The sequence below is a fragment of the Jaculus jaculus genome, chromosome 14 (assembly GCF_020740685.1).
Source record: "Jaculus jaculus isolate mJacJac1 chromosome 14, mJacJac1.mat.Y.cur, whole genome shotgun sequence".
In the NCBI taxonomy this organism is placed as follows: Eukaryota; Metazoa; Chordata; class Mammalia; order Rodentia; family Dipodidae; genus Jaculus; species Jaculus jaculus.
Window position 1 is genome coordinate 19,013,562 of NC_059115.1, and position 23,046 is coordinate 19,036,607.

Below are 23,046 nucleotides of genomic sequence, written 5' to 3' on the forward strand. Positions count from 1 at the left end.
ACTCATGTGCCTCTCCCCGACACCACCCACACACTTCTCCAGGCTACCCTGTGTCAGCTGGAGGCCGATGTGCTCTGGTCAGACATCATCAGTCACCCTCCTGAAGGGACATGGCAGCGCATTGCACCCCTGCGTGTGCTCAGCTTCGATATTGAGTGTGCTGGCCGCAAAGGTCTGTCTCTTCCTCCCTCTGGGAATCAGTGACATGCCAGGCCCTGGCCAGATGACAGTTGGGGAGGTGCTCCCCACCGAGAACTGCAGGTGCAGAGGCCTTGGGGCAGGACTGGTTCAGCTTGAGTGGCTGAAATGGAGGGGGTGGGCAACAGGCAGTGGGGACAGGCAAGGGTGGACTGGATGGTCTAAAGTTGTAGCCACATCATGGGGTGTGAGAGAGAGGAAGTCAGGCCCGTGTCCCCTCCTCCCTCCACAGGCATCTTCCCTGAACCAGAGCGGGACCCTGTGATCCAGATCTGTTCGCTGGGCCTGCGCTGGGGCGAGCCAGAACCCTTCCTGCGCCTGGCACTCACGCTGAAGCCCTGCGCCCCCATCCTGGGCGCCAAAGTGCAGAGCTATGAGCGGGAAGAGGACCTGCTCCAGGTGTTCCTCCCCCTCAGCACCCACCCAGCTCCCATGTCCCCAGCCTCTGCACACTGACACAGTGTCACTGGGTTTGGGTGCATACATGGAAGACCGAATATTTCTCCTGGGTTCTGTGAAGGTTTCACAAGTACTAGAAGCTTCTGGAACACTGTAGAAATCAAGGTATCTCGGGAAGGGGGGCGACTGGGCTGACCCTTTGTCCTCCCACCCCAGGCATGGTCCACCTTTGTCCGTACCATGGATCCCGACGTGATCACTGGCTACAACATCCAGAATTTTGACCTCCCATACCTCATCTCTCGGGCCCAGAATCTCAAGGTGAGGGTGCCACTAAGGAGGTTGCCTTCTGGCTCTGTCACCCTAAGGGCTGTCCTTGTTCTCTCTCTTTCTTTTTCAAGGTAGGGTTTCACTCCAGCCCAGGCTGACCTGGAATTCACTAGGTAGTCTCAGGGTGGCCTCAAACTCATGGCGGTCCTCCTACCTTTGTCTCCCAAGTGCTGGGATTAAAGGCATGTGCCATAATGCCTGGGTCTCAAATATTTTTTTAATATTTTATTTTTATTTATTTATTTGACAAGCTATCCTTGTTTTCTTTAGCTGGACCTGCAGCTTCTGTTCTACTGTCCCTCCAGAGGCATTTCAGGCCTGGCCTGTCTTGCTTAGAATCCCCCAGTGTTACTTTCCTTGACTTAGGAAGGAAGACATTGTGGTTAATGGGAGTGGCAGCTGCCTTCAGCAGTTCAGCCCTCACACATAGGGATTCACTTGAGCTGTCACATGTAGTTTTGCTTTAGAATTCACCAGCGATCTGTTTTGGTGTTAGATGCCTGTAATCTCAGCATATGGGGATGGAGGCAAGAAGACCAAGAGTTCAAGGCAGCCTGGTCTCCATGAGACCCTGTTGCAAAAAGATCCACCAGCAAGGCAAGAGGGGAAAAAAATAAGGGAAGCAAAGAGAGAGAGAGAGAAAGGGGTGTTCCTCCCTCTACTTGGCAAAGTCTGAGAGTTGCTGAATGAGAACCTATGTGCACAGGCATTCGTCACCCCAGCTCCTTTAGCAAGCTGCAGGCCCGGTGGCTAGTAGCAGCATCCACTCTGGCTCTGGAAGCAGCTGGTACCTTCCTTCTCTGCCTGCACAGGACCCACTCTCCTGCTTTCTCGCATCTCACCCCTGCAGCCTGTGTGGTCCTTTTATTTTCAAGGAAGGAAAGGTCTTATTTCTTCTTACAGTTCAGTTCCAGGTTGTAGTCCAGCATGACGGGGAAGACGTGGAGGCAGGAGCCGGAAGCCGAGCTGGCTGCATTCAGTACACACTGAGGAAGCAGAGCGTGATGAACGCTGCTGCTCAGCCAGCTCCCTCTCGTCTCTTCCTCCTCTCTTCCTTTCTTTTTCTTTTTTTTTTTTAAATTTTTTTGAGGTAGGGTCTTGCTGTAGGTCAGGCTGACCTGGAACTCACAGCGATCCTCTTACCTCTGCCTCCCAAGTGTTTGGATTACAGGTGTGTACCACCCCACCCGGCTGTGTGCTCATTTTCCATGGACCTGCTAGACTAAGGTCCTCTCTAAGGACCTCATGTCTGTCAAAGACTTGTCATGCGTGAGGCACTAGGGGATCCGCCTCGTTTGTGCTTCATCCCCTCCTACTCTAACCAACTGTTCTGCCTCCAGCAGCATAGGGAGACACCAGCCCTCATGCTACTATCCCCTCAGTCCTCAATCCCAGCTCAGGTCTACAGGCTGCCCATTCCACTTCTGCCTGAAAGGAGCCCTGCCTGCCTGCAGGCACTCAGCCCCAGGTGGCCTCAGGGGTGCTATTCTTGGTCCCTGTCTCTCATCCTGTGCCAGTGTCGGTAGGGTTCCCAGTGGGACTGAACTACCCCCCCACGTACACACCACAATGACACCCTGGGGGCCATCTCCCCCACAGGTGGAACACTTCGCTCTCCTGGGCCGCGTGACTGGCCTTCGCTCCAACATCCGTGACTCCTCCTTCCAGTCAAGGCAGATGGGCCGGAGGGACAGCAAGGTGGTCAGCATGGTGGGCCGCGTTCAGATGGACATGCTGCAGGTGCGGCTGGTTCAGTGGGCCTGGGGGTGGGCCAGCCTGCCCAGGCCCTGCCCTGCCCACCAGAGGTTCTGCCCGTCCCTGGCTCTGCAGGTGCTGCTTCGTGAGTACAAGCTCCGCTCGTACACACTCAACGCAGTCAGCTTCCACTTCCTGGGCGAGCAGAAGGAGGACGTGCAGCACAGCATCATCACCGACCTGCAGGTGCCTCCACCCACCCGTCCAGTCGGCCACACTGCCCCTCCTCACAGTTACCTCCTACCCTGACTTCACATCTCATTCTCCACATCCGTATTCTGACCTGTCCTCTGCCCTGACTGACAGTCCCCACCCTGGCCCTCCAGGAAGCCACCCTTCTCATCCCCACGTTCCCCAACCCTGACCCCAGCCTATGGGCCTGTTTCCAGAATGGGAATGAACAGACCCGCCGCCGCCTGGCTGTGTACTGCCTGAAGGATGCCTACCTGCCACTGCGGCTGCTCGAGCGCCTTATGGTGTTGGTCAACGCAGTAGAGATGGCACGTGTCACTGGTGTGCCTCTTGGCTACCTGCTAACCCGGGGCCAGCAGGTCAAGGTTGTGTCCCAGCTGTTGCGGCAGGTCAGTGTCCGTGGGGGTCAGGCTTCCTCACCATCCCTTGCGGCCCTGCACAACACTCCTCACCACTCACCCGGCTCCTCTCCAGGCCATGCGTCAGGGGCTGTTGATGCCTGTGGTGAAGACGGAGGGTGGCGAGGACTACACAGGAGCCACTGTCATCGAGCCCCTGAAAGGGTGAGGCCCTGGCTGGGCACCACAACACATACCTGTCATCCCAGTTCTCAGGAGACTGAGGCAGAAGAATCAGGAATTCAAGGCCTGCCCTTCCTGGGCTATACCGTGTCTTGAAAACTATCAAGAAAAGAATGAGGGCTGGAGAGGTGGCGTAGTGGTTAAGGTGCTTGCCTGCAAAGCTTAAGGACCCAAGTTCAGTTTCCTAGTACCTACGTAAGCCAGATGCACAAGGTGGTGTACACATCTGGAGTTCCGTTTGCAGTGGCTAAGGCCCTGGTGTGCCAATTCTCTCCCCCTCCTTTTATCTCTCTCTTTCTCTCTCTCTCTCTCTCGTTCTCCACCTCTATTGTTAAAGAAAAAGGATGAGTTCACAGCCTGAGTAGAGTCTGCAGGGGCTCCCCCCCCGACTTCCTGTGGCTTTTCCCCCAGGTACTATGATGTCCCCATCGCCACCTTGGACTTCTCCTCGCTGTACCCGTCCATCATGATGGCCCACAACCTATGCTACACCACACTCCTGCGCCCTGGAGCTGCCCAGAAATTGGGGTATGGTGCACTCAGTCAACATGCACCTTTCTCCAAAGCCACCCTGAGTCTTGGCTTTAAGGCTTGCAGCCTGGTGGGGAGAGAGCAGGCCCAGGCCTTGGGGCAGGAAAAGGGAAGCATGAGATTCAGGGAGCTTGAGGAGGGTTGAGATGGTTCCCTCCAAGACCAGGACACAGGCCTGGTGGGGGCCAGGGAAGAGGTGGGCCTTATGGGACGCTGGGGAACTGTGAGGTGAAAAGGGAGTGACTGGAAGAAAGGCAGGTTTAGTCGGAGTCTGGGAGAGAGGCTGGAGGAGAGGTGGAGGAGGTAAAAGGAAGCTGGGGTAGAGGCTGGGCTTCGGGATAGGGTGGAGAAGAGGAGAAAGAGGATGGAGGGAAGGGGGAGAAGAGGGTTCAGATGGTAGCGGGGCATGAAGGAGGCTGGACGTGCCAGGCAGCCTGGCAGCATCACGCCCATACCCTGCCCTCCCAGTCTGGCACCAGATCAGTTCATCAGGACGCCCACTGGGGATGAGTTTGTGAAGACATCAGTGCGGAAGGGGCTGCTGCCCCAGATCCTTGAGAACCTGCTCAGTGCCCGGAAGAGGTGGGCTCTGCTGACTCTCTGAGTCCCCTGTTTTCACTGTATGCCCCAACTTCACTCCCCTAAACAAGGCACCCTACCAGGCAGCTCCTCTTAGCCTCTGGGCTGTGGTTCCTCAGCAGTGTCAAGCTGCACACAACATCCCTTTCCAGACAGGCACCCTGAACAGCCATACCTAGTGCCTGTCAATCCATCTCTTCCTAGGGCCAAGGCTGAGCTGGCCCAGGAGACGGACCCCTTGCGGCGACAGGTCCTAGATGGGCGGCAGTTGGCACTCAAAGTGAGTGCCAACTCTGTGTATGGCTTCACTGGTGCCCAGGTGGGCAAGTTGCCCTGCTTGGAGATCTCACAGGTGAGCTCTCAGCCAGACTGCTGTGGCCTCATGGCTGCCACAATGAAGCTGCATTGTGAGGTTGGGCTGCCCCACCCTGAGGATGGGTGTCTTGGTGGCAGGAGCATTGCTTTGCACTGGGGGTACTAAGGGTGACCAGAAACCCAAGCTGCTGAAGTCCGTGAGGACATGGACTGTGGCAGCATAAAACATTTGTTTATTTATTTATGTATATATTATAAATGCTTTTTTGTTTGCAAGGAGAGAGAGAATAGGTGCACCAGGGCCTCCAGCTGGGGCAAACAAACTCCAGATGCATGTGCCACTTTGTGCATGTGGCTTTATATGGGTACTGGGGAATTGAACCCAGGCCATCAGGCTTTGCAAGCAAGGGCCTTAACAGCTGAGCCATCTCCTCCAGCTCACACTTATTTATGTGTTTGTTATTATTTATTTATTTATTTTCAAGGTAGGGTCTATAGCTCAGGCTGAACCGGCACTCACTTTGTAGACCCAGGCTGCCTCCTCCAGGGGAGGTGAGCAGAGTCCTCTTCTGCACCCAGGTGCTGGGCAGGCTCCACTCAGGGCTGGAGACAGCCAGGGCACTACCAGGGTGGATTTGCTGTGACCTCTGCCAGATCACTTGATCTTGGACTCTGTCAGAGCTGGGAGTCCCCCTCCACTCTGGGTATGAGGGTCTGGTGAGGGTGTTCAGTGAGTTCTTATCATTGCCAACTTGGGGCAGAAATGGGACGTCTGCCCCATCTCCCTCAACAGGCACAGTAGCCCTGGGATTCCTAATGAGCACAGAGGGTCTGAGGTTCTGCTCCACTGGAGAAGAAGGCCTGAGTGAGGATGGTCTTCCTGCCCTCCATTGTCTTGTGGCTTTGGGTCCAGTGCCCTGTAGGGTACTGGGCACCTCTCGTTAATTACCCACCATAACCTCATTTTGCACTTGAACACCTCATGCTTCCTAGGCTCTGGATGGAAGAATTGACGGGGCTTCCGGTACGAGGGAACTGTGCCCGTCCCACCCACCTGCAGTATTGCCCAGTCAGGTTCACTGACTGACTAGAGGCCAGGCATTCATACTTAAAAAGGGTTTTTCTTTTTTCTTTTTTTTGGGGGGGGGTGGTATTTCAAACTAGGGTCTTGCTATAGCCTGGGCTGACCTGCAACTCATTTTGTAGTCCTAGGCTGACCTCATACTCATGGCCTTCCTCCTACCTCAGCCTCCTGAGTGCTAGCTAGGATTAAAAGCATGAGCCACCACACCAGGCTCTAGTTTTTGCTCTTTCTTTAAATTTGTATTTATTTGTGTGTGTGTGCGCGTGCACCCCACCAGATGTTCAAGCTACTTTTTGTGTTCAGCTTCACATATGTGACTAGGGAGTTGAATCCAGGCGTAAGCAGTACCTTTAACCCTGAGCCCTCTACCTTTCTTTCTTTTTTCTTTTTCTTTTTTTTTTTTTTTTTTTTTTTTAGGTAAGCTCTTACTGTAGCTCAGGCTGACCTGGAATTCACAATGTAGTCTTAGGGTGGCCTTGAACTCGTGGCAATCCTGCTACCTCTGCCTCCCTAGTGCTGGGATTAAAGATGTGTGCCCCCCACACCCAGCTTTCCCACCACTGTTTTTGGAGGCAGAGTCTTACCCTAGTCTAGGCTGACCTAGATCTCACTCTATTGTAGGCTGGTCTTGAACTTACAGCAGTCCTCCTACCAGCCTCTCCAGAGCTAGGATCTTAGGCATGTGCTACCACACCTGGCCATAGTTAAGATTTAATGACATACACAAGTTCAAATCAGTCACACCTGTAATCCCAACACGGGGTGGGGGGGGGCGGGGGCTGATGCCAGTGAATGTCCGTACCCTGTTTCATTACTCTCCAGCCACACATGGCCAAGCAGCCTGATAGGGCTCAAGGTCCAGATAAACAGTGCTAGCCTGGATTCCCAAGCAGTCTGGGGTTGGCTCCCAGGAGCCAGCCCCTACTGGAGCCCTCCTTTGCTAGGGTGAACCCCTGACTGGTTCTCATTCCGCTTTTGTTCATCCTATCACCATACCCAGGTGCTACCCAGAATTCCATGGGAAAAGTAGAGGCAGAAAGAGTGGACATGCCAGGGTCTGTAGCCACTGCACGCAAACTCCAGACACATGTGCCACCTTGTGCATCTGGCTTTACATAAGTACTGGGGAATCAAACCTGGGTCCTTTTGCTTTCCTGGCAAGTGCCTTAAATACTAAGCCATTTCTCCAGCCCTTGTTTGTTTTTAATTTTATTTATTTATTATTTTGGTCCTTTGAGGTAGGGTCTCACTCTGGCCCAGGCTGGCCTGGAGTTCACTCTGAAGTCTCAGGGTGACCTTGAACTCATGGTGATTCTCCTACCTCTGCCCCCGAAGTGCTAGGATTAAAGGTGTGCACCACCACAGCCAGCTATTCACTTATTTTGAGAGAGAGAGGGAAGGACAGGAAATGGGACCACTAGGACCTCCAGCCACTGCATATGAACTCCAGATGTGTGTGACACCTTTTGCTTCTGTCTTACATGGTTACTGGGAAATAGGCTTCTTAGGCAAGTGCCTTAACTGCTAAGCTATCCCTCCAGCCCCTTGTTTGTAATATTTCAAGGTAGATATTTCCCTTTAGTCTGAGCTAAGCTGACTTGGAACTCAGTCTACTTCCAGACTGGCCTCGAACTCACAGCAGTCCCTCTACCTCAGGCTCCTGAGTGCTGGGACTAAAGGTGTGCACCACCATGTCTGCCTTGTCACCAACTTGTCTATCTCCTCTAGTCCTTCCTTGGTCTCTGTTCTGTCTTGTTTGCCTTTTATTTCTGTCCCTGAAGCTTACGGTAAAATAATAATAAACTCTTAAGTAGTTCAAGACTAAGGTAGAGGAAAAGTAACCTGAAGTGGGCAGGGCTTGTGGAGGACAAGCAGTGCAGGTGCAGGTTGAAGTGTGGATAGACCCCTGGGTGCACCAGATGTAAGTGGATAAGTGCTGCAGTTTAAAAAAATCTCCAGGCATGGTGGCGTTTGCCTTTAATCCCAGCACCCTGGAGGCCAAGGGAGGAGTATAGCTGTGAGTTTGAGGTCACCATGAGATTTCACAGTGATTTCCAGGCCGGCCTGAGCTAAAGTGAGACCCTATGTGAAAAACAAAACCAAAAAAAAAAAAAAAAAAATTAAAGCTGGTCTTAGTGGTGCGTGCCTTTAATCCCAGCACTCAGGAGGCAGAGGTTGGAGGATGGCCATGAGGCCATCTTGGGACAGTTGTGAGACCCTGTCTCCAAAAAACAATGAAACAAAAACAAGGGATTATCTGCCTGGACTCTTGCAGACAGAAAGAGGAGCATTACACCCATCTCCTTGGTGTCTACCTCTGCTGCAGTTTCCTTATTTATAAGAAAGTACAGGTGGGTGAGGCATGGTGGTACAGGCCTGTATCCCCTAGCTACTCAGGAGGCTGAGGCAGAGGATTGCAAGTTCAAGGGTCTGTCTGGATTGCAGTGAGTTCCAGGCCACAGTGAGGGGCTGGGGGCGTGGCTCAGCTGTAGAGTTCCTACCCAGAATCCACTATGAGGGGCTGAGGGTGGCTCAGTAATTTGTGCTTTCATAGTATGTGTAAAACTAGATTCTATTCCCAATACAGGCCAAAAAAAAAAATCCAATTGAAAGGAATGGTTTCTTTCCAAACCATAAGCCTGTTCCCAGCCAACTTGGACAGGGGCTATATTGGCCCATTTTTCAGACTTGAAATGTAGAGTCTGTACAGTTGGGGAGTGGCAGAGGCACCCCTGCTCTGTCCACTAGGCAGCCCTGGGCCAACACTTTTTCCGGTTTTGTCACCCACAGAGTGTCACCGGGTTTGGGCGTCAGATGATTGAGAAAACCAAGCAGCTGGTGGAGTCCAAGTACACAATAGAGAATGGCTACAGCACCAATGCTAAGGTCAGGGGCCACCTGTCGTACTTCAAGGCGGGCCTGAGGCCAGTGGCTCAGAAGAGAGCCTGACTGTGTGCCCCCTGCCTCCTATTCATGCCCTGCCTGCCTGGTTTCCTGTTGCTCTTGGCCTCTGGATTCGATGAAGATGTACTCCCTCTCAATCCCCTCAGGTGGTTTATGGGGATACTGACTCCGTCATGTGCCGATTCGGCGTTTCCTCTGTGGCTGAGGCAATGGCTCTGGGGCGGGAGGCAGCCAACTGGGTGTCCAGTCACTTCCCACCACCCATCCGGCTTGAATTTGAGAAGGTACAAGGCCTCCCTTACACTCCACTCATTGGAGACAGTTGTGGGTCTTGCCAGCTTGGGGGGTGGGGGTGGTCTCTGCTTCTCGGGGTGCCTCCAGAGCTGCAGAATACATTAATTGGAGGGATCCCTGGCCTGTTAGGACATGGGAGACCTGATGTGCCTCAAGCCCTGTTTTGGAGTAACAAAATTAGAGCCCTGTGGGAGCCCCATTGTTCAGGTGTAGACACCCCTTGTTCTGCTTCCTTGAGTCAGGTCTAGGTTCTAGGTGCTTCCCTCTGCCAGTAGGCATGGGGTGCCCTTTGTGGGTGGGGACCAAATAGGGAGCACCTGGGCCCCACACAGGTACTCCAGGGCTCTCAGATGAGGCTCCATGATCTCCTGGTCATCCCTTCCCTGTGGTTTCAGTGTGCACCTCTGAGCAGGCCAGCCCTGACTGGAGGCCTCCTCGTTTAGGGAAGTCACACACAGCCCAGGCCTTCACCTCCCCTCATGTTGCTGAGGAGACATCACTGTGTCCCCTCTGGATGCCGTGTTTTAGGGGCCAGCTCTAGTCTTATTCCATGTTGTCAGATGTGGGTCCCTGGAGTGTTCATCAGGCTCAAGGGCATCTTAGGGTTCATGTTACCCGGTTCAGGCATGCTTCTGTTTTACTCATGACTTGGGGACCATGTTTGCTAGTACTGTTTCTGAGGGAGTGTCAGGATTGGGAACTGAGTCCCACATACTAGGGATTACCACCACTGGTCCCTCCCAGGTCTACTTCCCCTACCTGCTCATCAGCAAGAAACGCTATGCTGGCCTACTCTTCTCCTCCCGGCCGGACACCCATGACCGAATGGACTGCAAGGGCCTGGAGGCTGTGCGCAGAGACAACTGCCCCCTTGTGGCCAACCTTGTCACCTCCTCCCTGCGCCGTATCCTCGTGGACCGGTTTGTGCTCCGTTTGGACCAAGAAGCCAGCCCCAGACCCCCTCAGACCCAGGGGTCTAGGTCCCAGCGTCCTCCCTCATATATAGGGTCCTTCACCCAAGCCCTTACTGGGGACAGGTGCCAGGGTCTTCTTTCCCTGGTGGCAAGTTAGGTTGGCAGCTGTGACTGTCTTCTGTGCCCATGGCTCAGCCTCTCTCCTGGTTCCTGGTTGGTGAAGCATCCAGCGTGGCCTTCAGTAGCTATGGTGACACTTTCCCATCCCTGCAGGGACCCTGATGGCGCTGTGGCCCACGCAAAGGATGTCATCTCAGATTTGCTGTGTAACCGCATTGACATCTCGCAGCTGGTCATCACTAAAGAGCTGACCCGGGCCGCCGCTGACTATGCGGGCAAGCAGGCCCATGTGGAGTTGGCTGAGAGGTCGGCATGGGGAGACCCAGAAATAACCTTGCCAGCTGGGCAGCCACAGCCCGCCCTCACCCGGCGCCCCTCTCCACAGGATGAGGAAGCGCGACCCCGGGAGCGCACCCAGCCTAGGCGACCGAGTGCCCTATGTGATCATTGGAGCTGCCAAGGGCGTGGCTGCCTACATGAAGTCGGAGGTCAGGCCCACCTGGGCTGCTCCCCTCTCTGGGCTCTCACTTCTGCTTTCCAAGCCCCTGGGTGTGCCCTGGAACCTGCATCCCCAGAGGCGGGCCCTCAGCAGCCTCTGCTGCCGTTCTCACCGTTCTTGTACCCTGCTGTGGTCAGCCAGTTCAGTCACTGACCAACCTTGGCCCTCCTGGAGCCTCCCACGACCACTATTGCATCGGTCATCCCACTTCCCCAAGGACCCCACCCTCTGACATTGGATGTCCTGGTCACTGCAGGACCCCCTATTCGTGCTGGAGCACAGCCTGCCCATTGACACACAGTACTACCTGGAGCAGCAGTTGGCCAAGCCGCTCTTACGCATCTTTGAGCCCATCCTGGGCGAGAGCCGTGCGGAGGCCGTGTTGCTGCGTAAGGCCAGGGACGTGAGGGTCACGTGGAGGGGTTATCAGGGGTACAGCCGCTCACACCCTCCCCCCTGCAGGAGGTGACCACACGCGCTGCAAGACTGTCCTCACGGGCAAGGTGGGCGGCCTTCTGGCCTTTGCCAAGCGCCGCAGCTGCTGCATCGGCTGCCGCTCAGTGATAAATCACGAGGGTGAGACCCCAGGCTGCCATTCCCTGAGGTCTCCAGCCCCCTCTGCGGTGTGGGGAGCCTCTCCTGCCTGCACCCAAGTAGAGGGTCCTCCCCCGCCTGGGGTTCCCCAGGGGAGTTTTCCCCACACACTTAGGCCCTTGTTCTCCAGCCTCTGGGGACTTTCAGAAGTCGGGATGGGCAGCGGGTGGGGAAGGGCAGGGATGGGGGTCAGGGCATGGCTCAGCTCTGTGCTGACCCTTTCAGGAGCTGTGTGTGAGTTCTGCCGGCCGCGGGAGTCGGAGCTGTATCAGAAGGAGGTGAGGGACGGGCTTTCCTGGGAGCCGGACTGGGTGCTGTCCCCGCAGCCCCGCTCAGTCCCCTGCATCCCCAGGTGTCACACCTGAACGCCTTGGAGGAGAGGTTCTCGCGCCTGTGGACGCAGTGCCAGCGCTGCCAGGGCAGCCTGCACGAGGATGTTATCTGCACCAGGTGTGGCAGTCCTCAGACTGCGGGGGTGGGGTCCGTGACCCCACGTTCTCTGTTCCTTTAAGACCCGGAGCCCCGAGAGCTGTGTCCTTGCCTGTAGTGGGGCAGGGTCCACTGCCCGGAACATGGCCCCCACCGCAGCCCCGCCTCCCCCAGGGTGGGGCCGGGCTTTCCCCAGGGAACAGGTGGGCGGGGCGGGTTCCCACGACAGGTGACAGGTGATATACAGGTAGGCCATCTCTCTGGGCACCGGCTGTTATCGTCTTCCCTGTGCCCGCTGAGCAAACAGCCCCCTCCCCGGGGTGGGCAACAGGCGGGGGCCAAAGTCCTGGGAAAGGACCAGCCGCGGCCGTGCTTGCCCTGTCCTGACCGAGCCTCCCGCCCACAGCCGGGACTGCCCCATCTTCTACATGCGCAAGAAGGTACGCAAGGACCTGGAAGACCAGGAGCGGCTGCTGCGGCGCTTCGGGCCTCCAGGCCCTGAGGCCTGGTGACCTGCAAGCTTGGGCGGGTTGCCGGGGTGGCTGAATAAAGTTGAGTCCATTTGCTGCCCGGTGTGTTGTGGTCCTTGGGAATGAAGGTCGGGTTTCCTTGATCAGGCCTCCCTGCTACCCCAAGGCCCTCTCTGGGCTCTCCTCTGCCCTGACTGGGAGTCCTCTAGCCCCAAACTGCTCCTCCCCAGGGGACTGCTGTTCGCCTGCCAATGTCAGGTGCTTACTGGGTCCCTCTGGGTCCGGGGCAGCCCCTGACAGGCTGGCTTTCACTCCTCAGCGAGTCCAGGGGACCCCCCATGCCATGTCACGCCCACGGTGTTTCCTCCTTGGGGTCTTGGTGGTCAAATTCCTCCAGGGCTTATCCCCCACCCTGTATTCTTAGACCTCTGTTGGCACAGCCTTCACTTGGTCCCTCACTGTCTTGGATGTCATTCTGCCCTGGTCAACTTGTATAGTTGGCACCCTGCTCCCCTTGAGGTTTGGCTCCTGAACCCTTCTGCCTCTGATCACGGCAACACTCGGGCTTCCTTTCCAATCTCCCATTTCCACCCCTTTGGAGTCAGCCTCCCATCCCCACCCCAAAAATGGGGATCCCCAAATCCATATAGCCCCTAGGCCCGCCTACCCCGTCACGTGACCAGAGGGTTGTGCAATCCAGACCCCTCCCCGAGGGGATTTTTGAGGAGGGCCTGGTGCTTCGCCCCTCCTTCTGGGGGGGGGCGGGGGACAGGCCAAGGTATATATAGGGGTGGCCACTGCAGCCAGGCCAGCCAGCCCAGAACCACCATGCTCGCCCTGGAGGCTGCACAGTAAGTGGGCACCCCTAAACTTGCACTTGGGACTCTCACCCCACACGTCTCTGGGAACCCCTCTAACACCCAGGAGCAGATAGGTGGGTGGGACGGGTCCCACTGTCTGCAGAGATGGCTCCCTCCATCCTCTCAGCCGCAGATCCCTAAAGATTTCATGGTCTCGGGTCACTTGCTGCTCCTTCTTGCGCAAGCCCTCTCCCAGGCAACCCACTTATCTGTCCACCTTGCGCCTTGCCCATGTCTCCTGTGTGTGGAGCTTCCTGCCCCTTGCTCTGTCCATTTCTTCCAGTCGGCTTGTCTTTGGGCACCCAGCATTACCCCTAGCTCTTCATCCTTGGCGCTCAAGAAATTCCTCCTCCAGCCTCTTGTCCCCCTCCCCCTTTCGTGCTGATGTTCGCTGTCCTCCCCAGTGTGCTTTCATCGCTGAACCCATCTAACGGACTCCCCTATCCAGCCCCTGGCCACCCTGCCCCCACCTCCGCTGGGAGACTTTCTCCCCCTCACTTTCCCTGCCCCCTCCTTTTGTCTATGCAAATCCAGGGGAGGGGGGACATTTGCCTGGCACCCGCCCCCTACTTCCTGTCCCTGTGGGGGTGACTGTGGGAGGGTTGGGCTCACACAAGGGACAGCCACCAGACTGCAGAGCTGTGGTGGTCACAGCTGCCACCACATCCCCCTGTGGGACCACAGCCACTTAGAGACTCAGGTGGCTGAGGGCAGGCCTGACATGCCCCCCTGTCTCTCTCCCACCAGGCTCGAGGGGCCACACTTCAGCTGTCTGGTGAGTCAGGGGCCCCCAGAGGGATGAGGGATCCGAATGGCCCATGGGACTAACCTTCCCTAAAGATAGCATTTGGTCCCTGCCTCAGTTTCCCCTTCCCAATTCTCTTTCTGGCTCCTCCTAGGTAACTCCCCAATGCCTATCCCCATCAACCAAAGACCTGTGTCTTCTGATGCCCCTCGGAAATTTTGAGGTCATTTCTTCCCACTTGCCTGTGCCTGTCTATTCCACATTATCCATGTATTCTCCTTCCTCAGTTTCTTCCCTCCTTTTTCTTTTTGTGTCTTAAATCGTTTGTGCTGGGATATTCTAGAATGTTCTCCCCTATACCTTCATAAACAACTCAGCCAGAGAGTCCAGACCTTCCTCCTCTTGTTGCAAGAAACCCCCTTCAACTTTGGTGGATTTTTTTTTTTTTAATCAAGGTAGGGTCTCCCTCTAGCCCAGGCTGACCTGGAATTACTATGCTCAGGCTGGCCTTGAACTCACTGTGATCCTCCTACCTCCGCCACACAGCTTAACTTTGGTGGATTTTAATTTTATTTATGTATTTGAGAGAGAGAGAGAATGAGTGTGCCAGAATCTCCAGCGACTGCAAACTCCAGACAAATGTGCCACTTTGTGCATTTGGCTTATGTAGGTACTGGGGAATTGAACCTGGATCTTTAGACTTCACAGGCAAGCACCTTAACCACTAAGCCATCTCTCCAGCCCCTTTTGTGGATTTTTAAAAATTTTCTTTTCTTTTTTTTTTTAAATTTTTTATTTATTTATTTGAGAGCGACAGACACAGAGAGAAAGACAGATAGAGGGAGAGAGAGAGAATGGGCGCGCCAGGGCTTCCAGCCTCTGCAAACGAACTCCAGACGTGTGCGCCCCCTTGTGCATCTGGCTAATGTGGGACCTGGGGAACCGAGCCTCGAACCCGGGTCCTTAGGCGTCACAGGCAAGCGCTTAACCGCTAAGCCATCTCTCCAGCCCAAAAATTTTATTTTCATGTGTGTGAGAGGGGATAACCAGGGCCTCTTGCCTCAGTGCAAAGGTGTGTGCCACCACAACCAATTAGTCAGCACCTTTAACCACTGAGCTATCTTCCAGCATCCCCTTCCTTTCTAAGATAGGATCTCATTCTTCCCTATGCCTTGTGGAGCTGATGGAAGGGAAAAAAAAAAAGAGTGTTCTTTTCTTTGTTCTAACATTTTTGAGGCTGGGTCTCACTCTGCAGCTCAGGCTGGCCTGGAATTTGTAAACCTCCTGCCTTAGCCTCTTGAGTGCTATGATCATAGGTGTGTACCACCATCCCTGGCTTGCTGTTCTAAAACTGTGCACATCAGTGAGTTTCTGTGTCTTACCTGCCTGAGTGACCACCCCCAGACCTAGATTCAGAACAATCACATTTTAGAATTTTTCTTTACATCCCTCTCTAAACAATCCCAGCACACTTAACATGTTACATACACCATTGATTCATTTGATGTATGAAGCATAGGAAATCATGCAGCAGATCCCTTTGATCGCTTGGTTTCTTTCCTGCCAGTCTGTGTTGGGTATCTGTCCTTTTTCCTTGCTTCATAGTATGCCATCTCCCTTTCTGCTGATGGACACCTGCTCTGCTTCCAGTGTGGGGTGGGGACAGAGCTGTAGGCAGATTTGCACCTCTTCTGCCAAACAGTAGTCTGCTGGGTCATGGAATAGCACACATCTCCAGCTTCGGCCTTTCCTGGCCTTCAGTGGCTAAAGCAGTAGGTTAAAGGTATAAACCACACTTGTAATCCCAGCAGTCAGGAGACCAAGGCAGGAGGATTGCTGCAAACTCAAAGCCAGCTTGGGCTACAGTGTAGACCCTGTTTCAAAAATGTCAAAACAGGGCTGGAGAGATGGCTTAGTGGTTAAGCTCTTGCCAGTGAAGCCTAAGGACCCCAGTTCAAGGCTTGATTCCCCAGGACCCACGTAAGCCAGATGCACAAGGTGGCACATGCGTCTGAAGTTCGTTTGCAGTGGCTAGAGGCCCTGGCACACCCATTCTCTATCTATCTGCCTCTTTCTTTGTCTGTCGCTCTCAAATAAAAATAAAATTTAAAAATTAAAACAATTCCAAAACAGAGCCGGAGAGATGGCTCAACAGTTAAGGCACTTACCTAATGCAAAGCCTAAGGACATTGGTTCGACTCCCAGTACTCACGTAAAGCCAGACGCACAAAGTGGTGCATGTGTCTGGAGTTTGTTTGCAGTGGCTAGAGACCCCAGCACACTCATTCTCTTTCTTCTCTCTCTCAACCCCTCACCCCTTGCAAATAAATACATTAAACAATTTTTAAAGCTGGGCGTGGTGGCACATGCCTTTAATCCCAGCAGCACTCTGGAGGCAGAGGTAGGAGGATCGCTGTGAGTTCGAGGCCACCCTGAGACTACATAGTGAATTCCAGGTCAGCTTGGGCTAGAATGAGACCCTACCTCATAAAAATTTAAAAAAACAAACACCAAAACAGGGCTGGAGAGATGGCTCAGTGGTTAAGGTCTTACCTGGAAAGCCTAACTCCTTGGGTTTGATTGATTCCCCAGTACCCATGTAAGACAGATGCACAAAGTGGCACATGTATATGGAGTTCATTTGAAGTGGCTAGAGGTCCTGGCATGCCCATTCTCATTCTCTCTGTCTCTTTCTTTCTCTCTGTATTTCTCTGCTTTCTAATAAATAAACAACTTAATTTAAAAAAAAAAAACTGTCAAAACAGGGCTGGAGAGATTGCTTAGAGGTTAAGGTGCTTGCCTGAAGAGCCTAAGGTCCCAGGTTTGATTTTCCAGGACCCACATAAGCCAGATGCATATTGTGGCACATATGCCTGTAGTTCATTTGCAGTGGCTAGAAACCCTGGAGCATCCATTCTCTCTCTCTTTTCACTCTCTCCTTATAAATAAATAATTAGTAAATAAAGCCAAAGCAAGCAAACAAATCTACTCAGCCTGCTTCCCCCCACCAACTCTCCTAGGAACGTAGAGAGCTGAAGACTTCTGCCACACCTCTCCCAGACACCAACTGTATCATAAGGGAATCACTGGCATGGCAGAAGCTGGCTGCCCTGTGTCCCTTGTGCCTGGTGTCTGTCTCTGTCCTCACCAGCTTCTCCCCTTCTCTACCCCATGAGCCGAATGGACTGGGTTGGTCTCTCCAGGGATTGGAGAGGTCCCCAAAGCCAGGAATGACTGTATCTTCATCTCAGCAGTACCCAGAGGGTGTCTTCTATGACCTGGACAGTTGCAAAGCCTTCAGCTACCCAGACTCAGATGGGGCCCCTGGTGAGTGACCCTGGTCCCAGTGTGAACTGGGACCCATGGGAGGTACCTCCTGACCTGGGGCTGCCTGTACTCCGACAGCCCCCCTCCCCGCTCCATGCAAATCCTGGGGTCTGAGATTTGCACAGCTTACAAAGGCCCTTCTGTACAGGGGCCTTGGTGGGGGGAGGGCACTCCACAGCTTCTGACTCTGTTCCTCCTCCCAGACTCTGTGTGGGGCTGGACTGAGGCCCCACCTGTCCTGGGCACCCCCTACGAAGCCTTCGACCCCACTTCTGCCGCCTTTGGCCACCCCCAGACCATGCATCTCTGCTATGAACCTGTGCCGTCAGTCTACAGCCCCACAGGGACCCTCGAGCCAGCCCCCAGCTTGGAGGCCCCAGGGCCCGGCCTCCCAGTGTACTCCTCAGAGGACTTCACCAGCCAGGTGAGGGGAAGGGAGACAGATAAACTCCCCCTAATGGTTGGAGGAAGGCACATTTGTTTACCCCTCAAATTCCTTCTGCCACCCTGTAAATTGGGTAACATGATGTCATTACATAAACACCCTTGAGACCACTGACTTCCTTTTGCATGAGGTTAACAGAGGTTGTCCTCTGGGCTCCCTGCTGTATACACCATACCTGAGGGCAGTTCCCAGGTCCACACCACTTGCTGGCTGTGTGGCGTTGGGCAGTGCTTCAACCTCACTGGGCATTGGTTTCCAATGGGCACTATATGGAGCGGCAAACCACTCTGTACAGAAAGAGACCGAAGAGGGGAGGGCCACATGGTAGGACGCAGAGGGACAGGAGACCCTGGCCTTTTGCAGACTTTGGCTCCCCTGGCCCATGCTCCGTATCCCAGCCCTGTGTTGTCGGAGGAGGAGGACATCGTGCTGGACAGCCCTGCCCTGGAGGTTTCTGACAGCGAGTCGGACGAGGCCTTTGTAGCTGGCCCTGAGGGGAGGGGCTCTGAGGCAGGTATGTGAGAGTGAGACTTCGGTAGAGGGCTACAAGATTTGAAGGAACCAAGTCTCCCTAGGTACTTACTCCTCTCTCAGGGCAGGTCCTCAGAGCCATGCCACCTGCTGGCTGGGTGACCTTGGTCAAGTACCCCAACCTTGCTGTGCATTGCTTTCTGCGGTGCACAGTGGGGATGGAAGCGATTGTGAATGCGTTCAGAAGGCTTGTAGGGAGGATGAGTGGGGATAACGTGTGCAGGGCAGCTAAGCTGGGCATAGTGTAAGCACTCGGGATGTCAGTGTCCCCAGAATCATTGACACTGTAGCAGCAAATGGAAGCCCAAAACACTTACCCACCCCAACTACTCAATGCCTCAGTTCTGCCCCAGTGCCTGAACCCTGGGGTCATCAATTTTTGTTGTGCCTCACTTTCCTATCTGTAAAATTAGCATGTCGACACCTCGTACTCGCAAGCCACCTGAAAAGATCAGGACTAAATGCTCGCCACTTGTAGTGGTGGTTCAGTGGTAGAATTTCTCTAAATGCTCCCCAAGCCCTCAGCTCCACTGTGGGTTCTAAGTACGAGCTCTACCGCTGAGCCACGCCCCCAGCCTTCTTTCCACCTTTGCACGTGTGTGTGGGTGGGCGTGGGCGTGCGTGCGTGTTTGCCCACGTGCACCGGGGCCACTGCAAGGGAACGCCAGACGTTTGTGCCAGTTTTTGTGTCCAGCTTCTCGTGAGTGGCTGGGATTTGAACTGGGCCCGCAGTCTTTGCAAACCTCTAACTCCTGGGCCGTCGCCCTAGCCCCATATTTTAAAAAATCCTCTATTTTCATTTGAGAGAAAGAGGCAGATGGAGAGCACACCAGGGCTTCTAACCACGGCAAACGAACCCCAGACGGATGCACCACCTTGTGCATCTGGCTGGCTTACGTGGGTACTGGGAAATCGAACCTGGGTCCTTAATTTTGCAGGCAAGCGCCTTGACCACTATGCCATATCTCCAGCCCCCACCCCCTCTCCCATCTTTTCACTTGTTTTGAGAGTCTCAGGCAGAGAGAGACCTTGAACTTGTGAGCCTCTGGCCTCACCCTCCCGAGTAGCTGGTACGAATAGGATGCGTCGGGTCCCCAGGCCCGGTTCAATTCTGGAAATTAAAGCGGGTTAGGGGTCCGGCTGGCCGGGGGTGTGGTGGGGGCGTGGGACGCCCCTGTAACGCGGGCCCACCCCCTGCAGGTGCCCGCAAGAAGCTGCGCCTGTACCAGTTCCTGCTGGGGCTGCTGACGCGCGGGGACATGCGCGAGTGCGTGTGGTGGGTGGAGCCGGGCGCCGGCGTCTTCCAGTTCTCCTCGAAGCACAAGGAGCTGCTGGCTCGCCGCTGGGGCCAGCAGAAGGGCAACCGCAAGCGCATGACGTACCAGAAGCTGGCGCGCGCACTGCGCAACTACGCCAAAACCGGCGAGATCCGCAAGGTCAAGCGCAAGCTCACCTACCAGTTCGACAGCGCGCTGCTGCCGGCAGCTCGCCGCGCCTGAGCCCCGACTTGGGGACCTCACTGCCGGGTCCCTCACACCCTAGACCAGAGGATCCACACGGAGCCCCACACTTGGGGGTAGAGGGCTGCCAGGTGGCTAAGCGCTGCCCAGGGTCCCCCCTCCTAGTGTGTCTCCGGGATTCCATGCCATGAATGGGGCCCCAGCATGGTCATGTTTTGGTGTCTCTGCTGTGTGAAAGATAGCACTGCTTCCAGAATGCCAAGGCTCCTTTGGGGTTCCCCCCTTGGGAAGGAAAACTGAGGTCCGCTCATCTGGGTCCCGCTCCCTCTCTTAGGTGCCTGGGGTGTCTGGGAACTCACTTCAGCACCCACACTGTCATACCAGGAGATGGCGCTGCTGCAGCTCCAAGCCCTGCCTGTGAACTGCAGGTCCCTCTAGAGCCTTCTCACCTGAGTCCCTTGTCATATCTGAGATCTCCTAATTATGTCTGGGGCCCTCCCGAGAGCCTTTATCATCATATCAGTTCTTGTGTCTATGACTTCTTTTGTCTGAGACAACGTCATGTGTATAGCCCAGGGTGTGGTCAAACTCAGCAGCCTCAGCCTCAGGAGTGTTGTGGCCACAGGTATAAGCCACCACATCAAGCTGCATCTATGAATCTTGCCGTGTCCGTCTCCCCTCATATCTTCCTGTCACCCTTGAGCTCTCACTTCCTGCATGGCTCTGTTGTCACAGTTTTGTATGTCTGGAAATCTCCAGTCACATCTAGGGTCACTCTGGGTTGGTGGATCACTTCTGACATGATTTGTCAGGGGCCAGGTGAGAGTTCTGTGAATGTTAGCCTGGATACCCCTGTCCAATCTGGGGTCCTTTGATCACATTGGAGGTCCCTCTAGAGTCCTAGCAGCTCCAACTTCTCATATGGACCCCTTCCCTTCTAGGGTACCATCTTATGTTGTACTTGAGAGTCGTTTTACCACCTGGCTGATGTTTTCAGGGGGTGGCAACACTCTATTTCCTTATCTTTCTTTTTTTTTTTAATTTTGGTTTTTGGCTTTTCAAGGTAGTGTCTCACTCTAACCCAGGCTGACCTGGAATTCACTATGTCTCAGGCTGGCCTCGGACTCAGTTATCCTCCTACCTCTGCCTCCTGAGTGCTGGGATTAAAGGTGTGTGCCACCATGCCTGGCTCTTTTCCATTTTTTTCTTGGTCTTGTCTTTTTAGTTTCCTCCTTCCTTTCTTCCCTCCTTCCCTTCTTCCCTCTGCTTCTTTAAGACCAGCCAGGTCTTTGTATGTAGCCCAGACTGGCCTCACTCTCACAGCAGTCCTCCTGCCTCAGCTTCTCCAGAGCTGGGATTAGAAGGGCATGCCACCACACTTGACTTTCTTCTTTTGGAGATGAAAGTTTTGTTATATAGCCCAGGCTACCCTTGAACTCACATCAATTTTCCCGCCTCAGCCTCTAGAGTGCTGGGATTACAAATGTGAACCATCATGCCCTGTTACCCCATCCCATTGCTAATGAGAGATCTAAAGCCATCTCCACCACCCACCCAGGCAAACTCACTGGTTTCTTTAGTTCATCCCAGTGTTCTAAAGCAGGGGCCTGGGGGAGGAACCTGAATTAACAGCCCCCCTTCAAGCTAGAGAGGTTTTGCATGACCCATATTTCTGGATGTCAAGCTTCAGACTATCAGCTATAGCACCAAGAAGGGGGTCTCTTCGGCCATACCCTACCCATGCCTGTTTTACCTATGACTTTTCCCAGCCACCTGGTGGGGCGTAACCTTCCTCAAGTGAAGCTAGCCTGAGCTATGGGGCTCTCACTGGCCCACAGTGGGACTCAAGAGTCCAGACCTTTGAGCCTACAAGGGCTGAGCCACACACATCAAGTCCCAAGAAAGGGGAAGGGGAGGAGGAAGGCTTAAAACAAAACAAACCTTGCACCCCTGGCTTGTAACATATTTGAAACCCAACCCCACGGTGGCCAGGAGGTCCACTTGACCAGCTAAAGCTAGGGCCTGGCCTCCACAGAAGAGGAAATGGGAGAGGGTGCACAATGCTTCCCAAGGATCGCACACAAAGAAGATTCTTTTTGCAAATATCTACCATCATCCCTTACAAGTGGACTAAAATAAAACCACAAGTTAAGTTTACAGATGGTCCTGGGACCCTTTTTCTGGGACTAGAGCCTACTCTTCCGCCGAGGCTGGCTTGCTGAGACTGTTAGAGCGAGGGCAAGTGGGCGCATGGGAGAGCAAACGGAAGATGAAACAGCAGTCGGGGCCTGCGGAGGCCTTGAATGCCCCAGCCGGGTGCCAAGAGTCAGCCCAGGGCTCCTGTTGAACTTCTGGGTCTCCCCTGCCTCCTCCTGGCTTACTCCCCCCTCTCCTCCCACTCTAGGCGTAGGGGATTTGTCTGTATTTGTTTTGGCACAGGGCTTTGCACTATAGACCAGGCTGGCCTCTAACTCATGACAATCCTACTTCCTCTGCTCAGCCTCTCCAGTGCTGGAATGACGCCACCACGCTGGGCCCTTTGGGCCTGGCATGGAAGTCTGCCTGGCAACTGATGACGTCTACCTCTGGTTGGCTAGGCGCCCTAGGGGCGGGGAAGATTCCGGCTCTTAGGGGATTTTGGAAATAGGGGAGGTGGGAACCTCTCTGGGAGAAAGCGGGAAGGGACTTGGCTTCTCTCACCCCTGAGTACCTCACCCCAGTCTCTCTCTTATCCCTGACCCTGTCCAGGTCATTAGCCCCTCCACGGCCAGCCACACCTGGGGCCCTGTGCAGCCCCGGCGCGGAAAGCCACAGGTCCTCCCGCTGGGAAGGGCGCTGGCGTCGGACGAGCCTTCCAGAGCCTTCCAGCCTCCCCGCCCGCCTCGGGGGCCCAGGGGACAGGCGCGGGCAGCTTGCCCGGCGCGCTCCCAAGAGTCCCAGAGCCCCAGTGCCCTCCCTGGGACATCGAGGCCTCCTCCCCCTGGCAGGTTCCGGTCCTGCCGACGCGGGGAAACCGGACCCTCCCTCCCGGCTCCAGTTTCCAGAAAAGTCCTGACTTGCACTTACTAAGAATGGCAATGGGACTCCGCCCCTCTCGTGCCCTTAACCCTCCTTGCACACCTGAGACCCCAGCACTGCTTCTCTCCTCCCTCCCTCCTTCCCTCCTCTCCCCCCTCCTCATCCATCTCCTCTTCCCTCCTTCCCTGCTTCGCCTCCCCCCACTCCTATGTCCAGTTCTTCCTCCTCTCCCCTCCTCCCTTTCCTCCTCTGCCTCCCCCTCTTCCTGGACCAGGTACCCTCCCTCCCCCTCCATTTTCCTCCTTCCCCTCCTCTCCGTCGTCAGGATCCAAGCACCTCCTTTCTCCAGGACTCAAGGATATGGGGCTCTGTGTCCCCAAACTCTAGAGTCTGTGCACCCCCACCAGCTAAGGTCATTCACACTGCGCATCCGCACCTCCTCCCACAGACCCAGGTGTCCCAGCTTGTCCCC

At 54.8% G+C, this 23,046-nt stretch overlaps 2 protein-coding genes across 3 annotated transcripts in view; both read left to right on the plus strand.

Annotated features, from left to right (window-relative positions):
• Pold1 (DNA polymerase delta 1, catalytic subunit) overlaps positions 1-12,284 on the plus strand; it is a 28,173-nt gene extending 15,889 nt beyond the window's left edge. Inside the window, exons 8-27 of the mRNA XM_004672553.2 lie at positions 43-172; positions 431-597; positions 814-918; positions 2,527-2,667; positions 2,758-2,868; positions 3,072-3,263; positions 3,349-3,437; positions 3,867-3,983; positions 4,455-4,568; positions 4,770-4,917; positions 8,755-8,850; positions 9,015-9,152; positions 9,907-10,082; positions 10,350-10,502; positions 10,582-10,684; positions 10,952-11,084; positions 11,158-11,271; positions 11,515-11,567; positions 11,642-11,739; positions 12,125-12,284. Coding sequence (XP_004672610.2) covers positions 43-172; positions 431-597; positions 814-918; positions 2,527-2,667; positions 2,758-2,868; positions 3,072-3,263; positions 3,349-3,437; positions 3,867-3,983; positions 4,455-4,568; positions 4,770-4,917; positions 8,755-8,850; positions 9,015-9,152; positions 9,907-10,082; positions 10,350-10,502; positions 10,582-10,684; positions 10,952-11,084; positions 11,158-11,271; positions 11,515-11,567; positions 11,642-11,739; positions 12,125-12,230 — 2,484 coding nt within the window. The 3' untranslated portion in view covers positions 12,231-12,284. The remainder of the gene's footprint in view (positions 1-42; positions 173-430; positions 598-813; positions 919-2,526; positions 2,668-2,757; positions 2,869-3,071; positions 3,264-3,348; positions 3,438-3,866; positions 3,984-4,454; positions 4,569-4,769; positions 4,918-8,754; positions 8,851-9,014; positions 9,153-9,906; positions 10,083-10,349; positions 10,503-10,581; positions 10,685-10,951; positions 11,085-11,157; positions 11,272-11,514; positions 11,568-11,641; positions 11,740-12,124) is intronic.
• Positions 12,285-13,016: 732 nt separating this feature from the next.
• Spib (Spi-B transcription factor) lies at positions 13,017-19,788 on the plus strand. Of its 2 annotated transcripts, none has more exons than XM_012952231.2 (6): positions 13,017-13,039; positions 13,796-13,823; positions 17,045-17,120; positions 17,324-17,544; positions 17,929-18,079; positions 19,297-19,788. In XM_012952231.2, the coding sequence occupies exons 1-6, from the start codon at positions 13,017-13,019 to the stop codon at positions 19,593-19,595; spliced, it is 798 nt and encodes a 265-aa protein (XP_012807685.1). In that variant the 3' UTR covers positions 19,596-19,788. The 2 variants fall into 2 exon arrangements, with proteins under 2 accessions (XP_012807685.1, XP_004672611.1); XM_004672554.2 differs by having other exon boundaries at positions 17,048-17,120.
• The last annotated feature ends 3,258 nt before the right edge of the window (positions 19,789-23,046 follow it).

Excerpts from the sequence above, each read along its gene's own strand:
- Spib (XM_012952231.2), top strand. The coding sequence starts at position 13,017 with ATGCTCGCCCTGGAGGCTGCACA. Across the intron at positions 17,545-17,928 it reads CAGAGGACTTCACCAGCCAG|ACTTTGGCTCCCCTGGCCCA; the intron begins GTGAGGGGAAGG and ends GGCCTTTTGCAG. Across the intron at positions 18,080-19,296 it reads GGGGAGGGGCTCTGAGGCAG|GTGCCCGCAAGAAGCTGCGC; the intron begins GTATGTGAGAGT and ends CACCCCCTGCAG.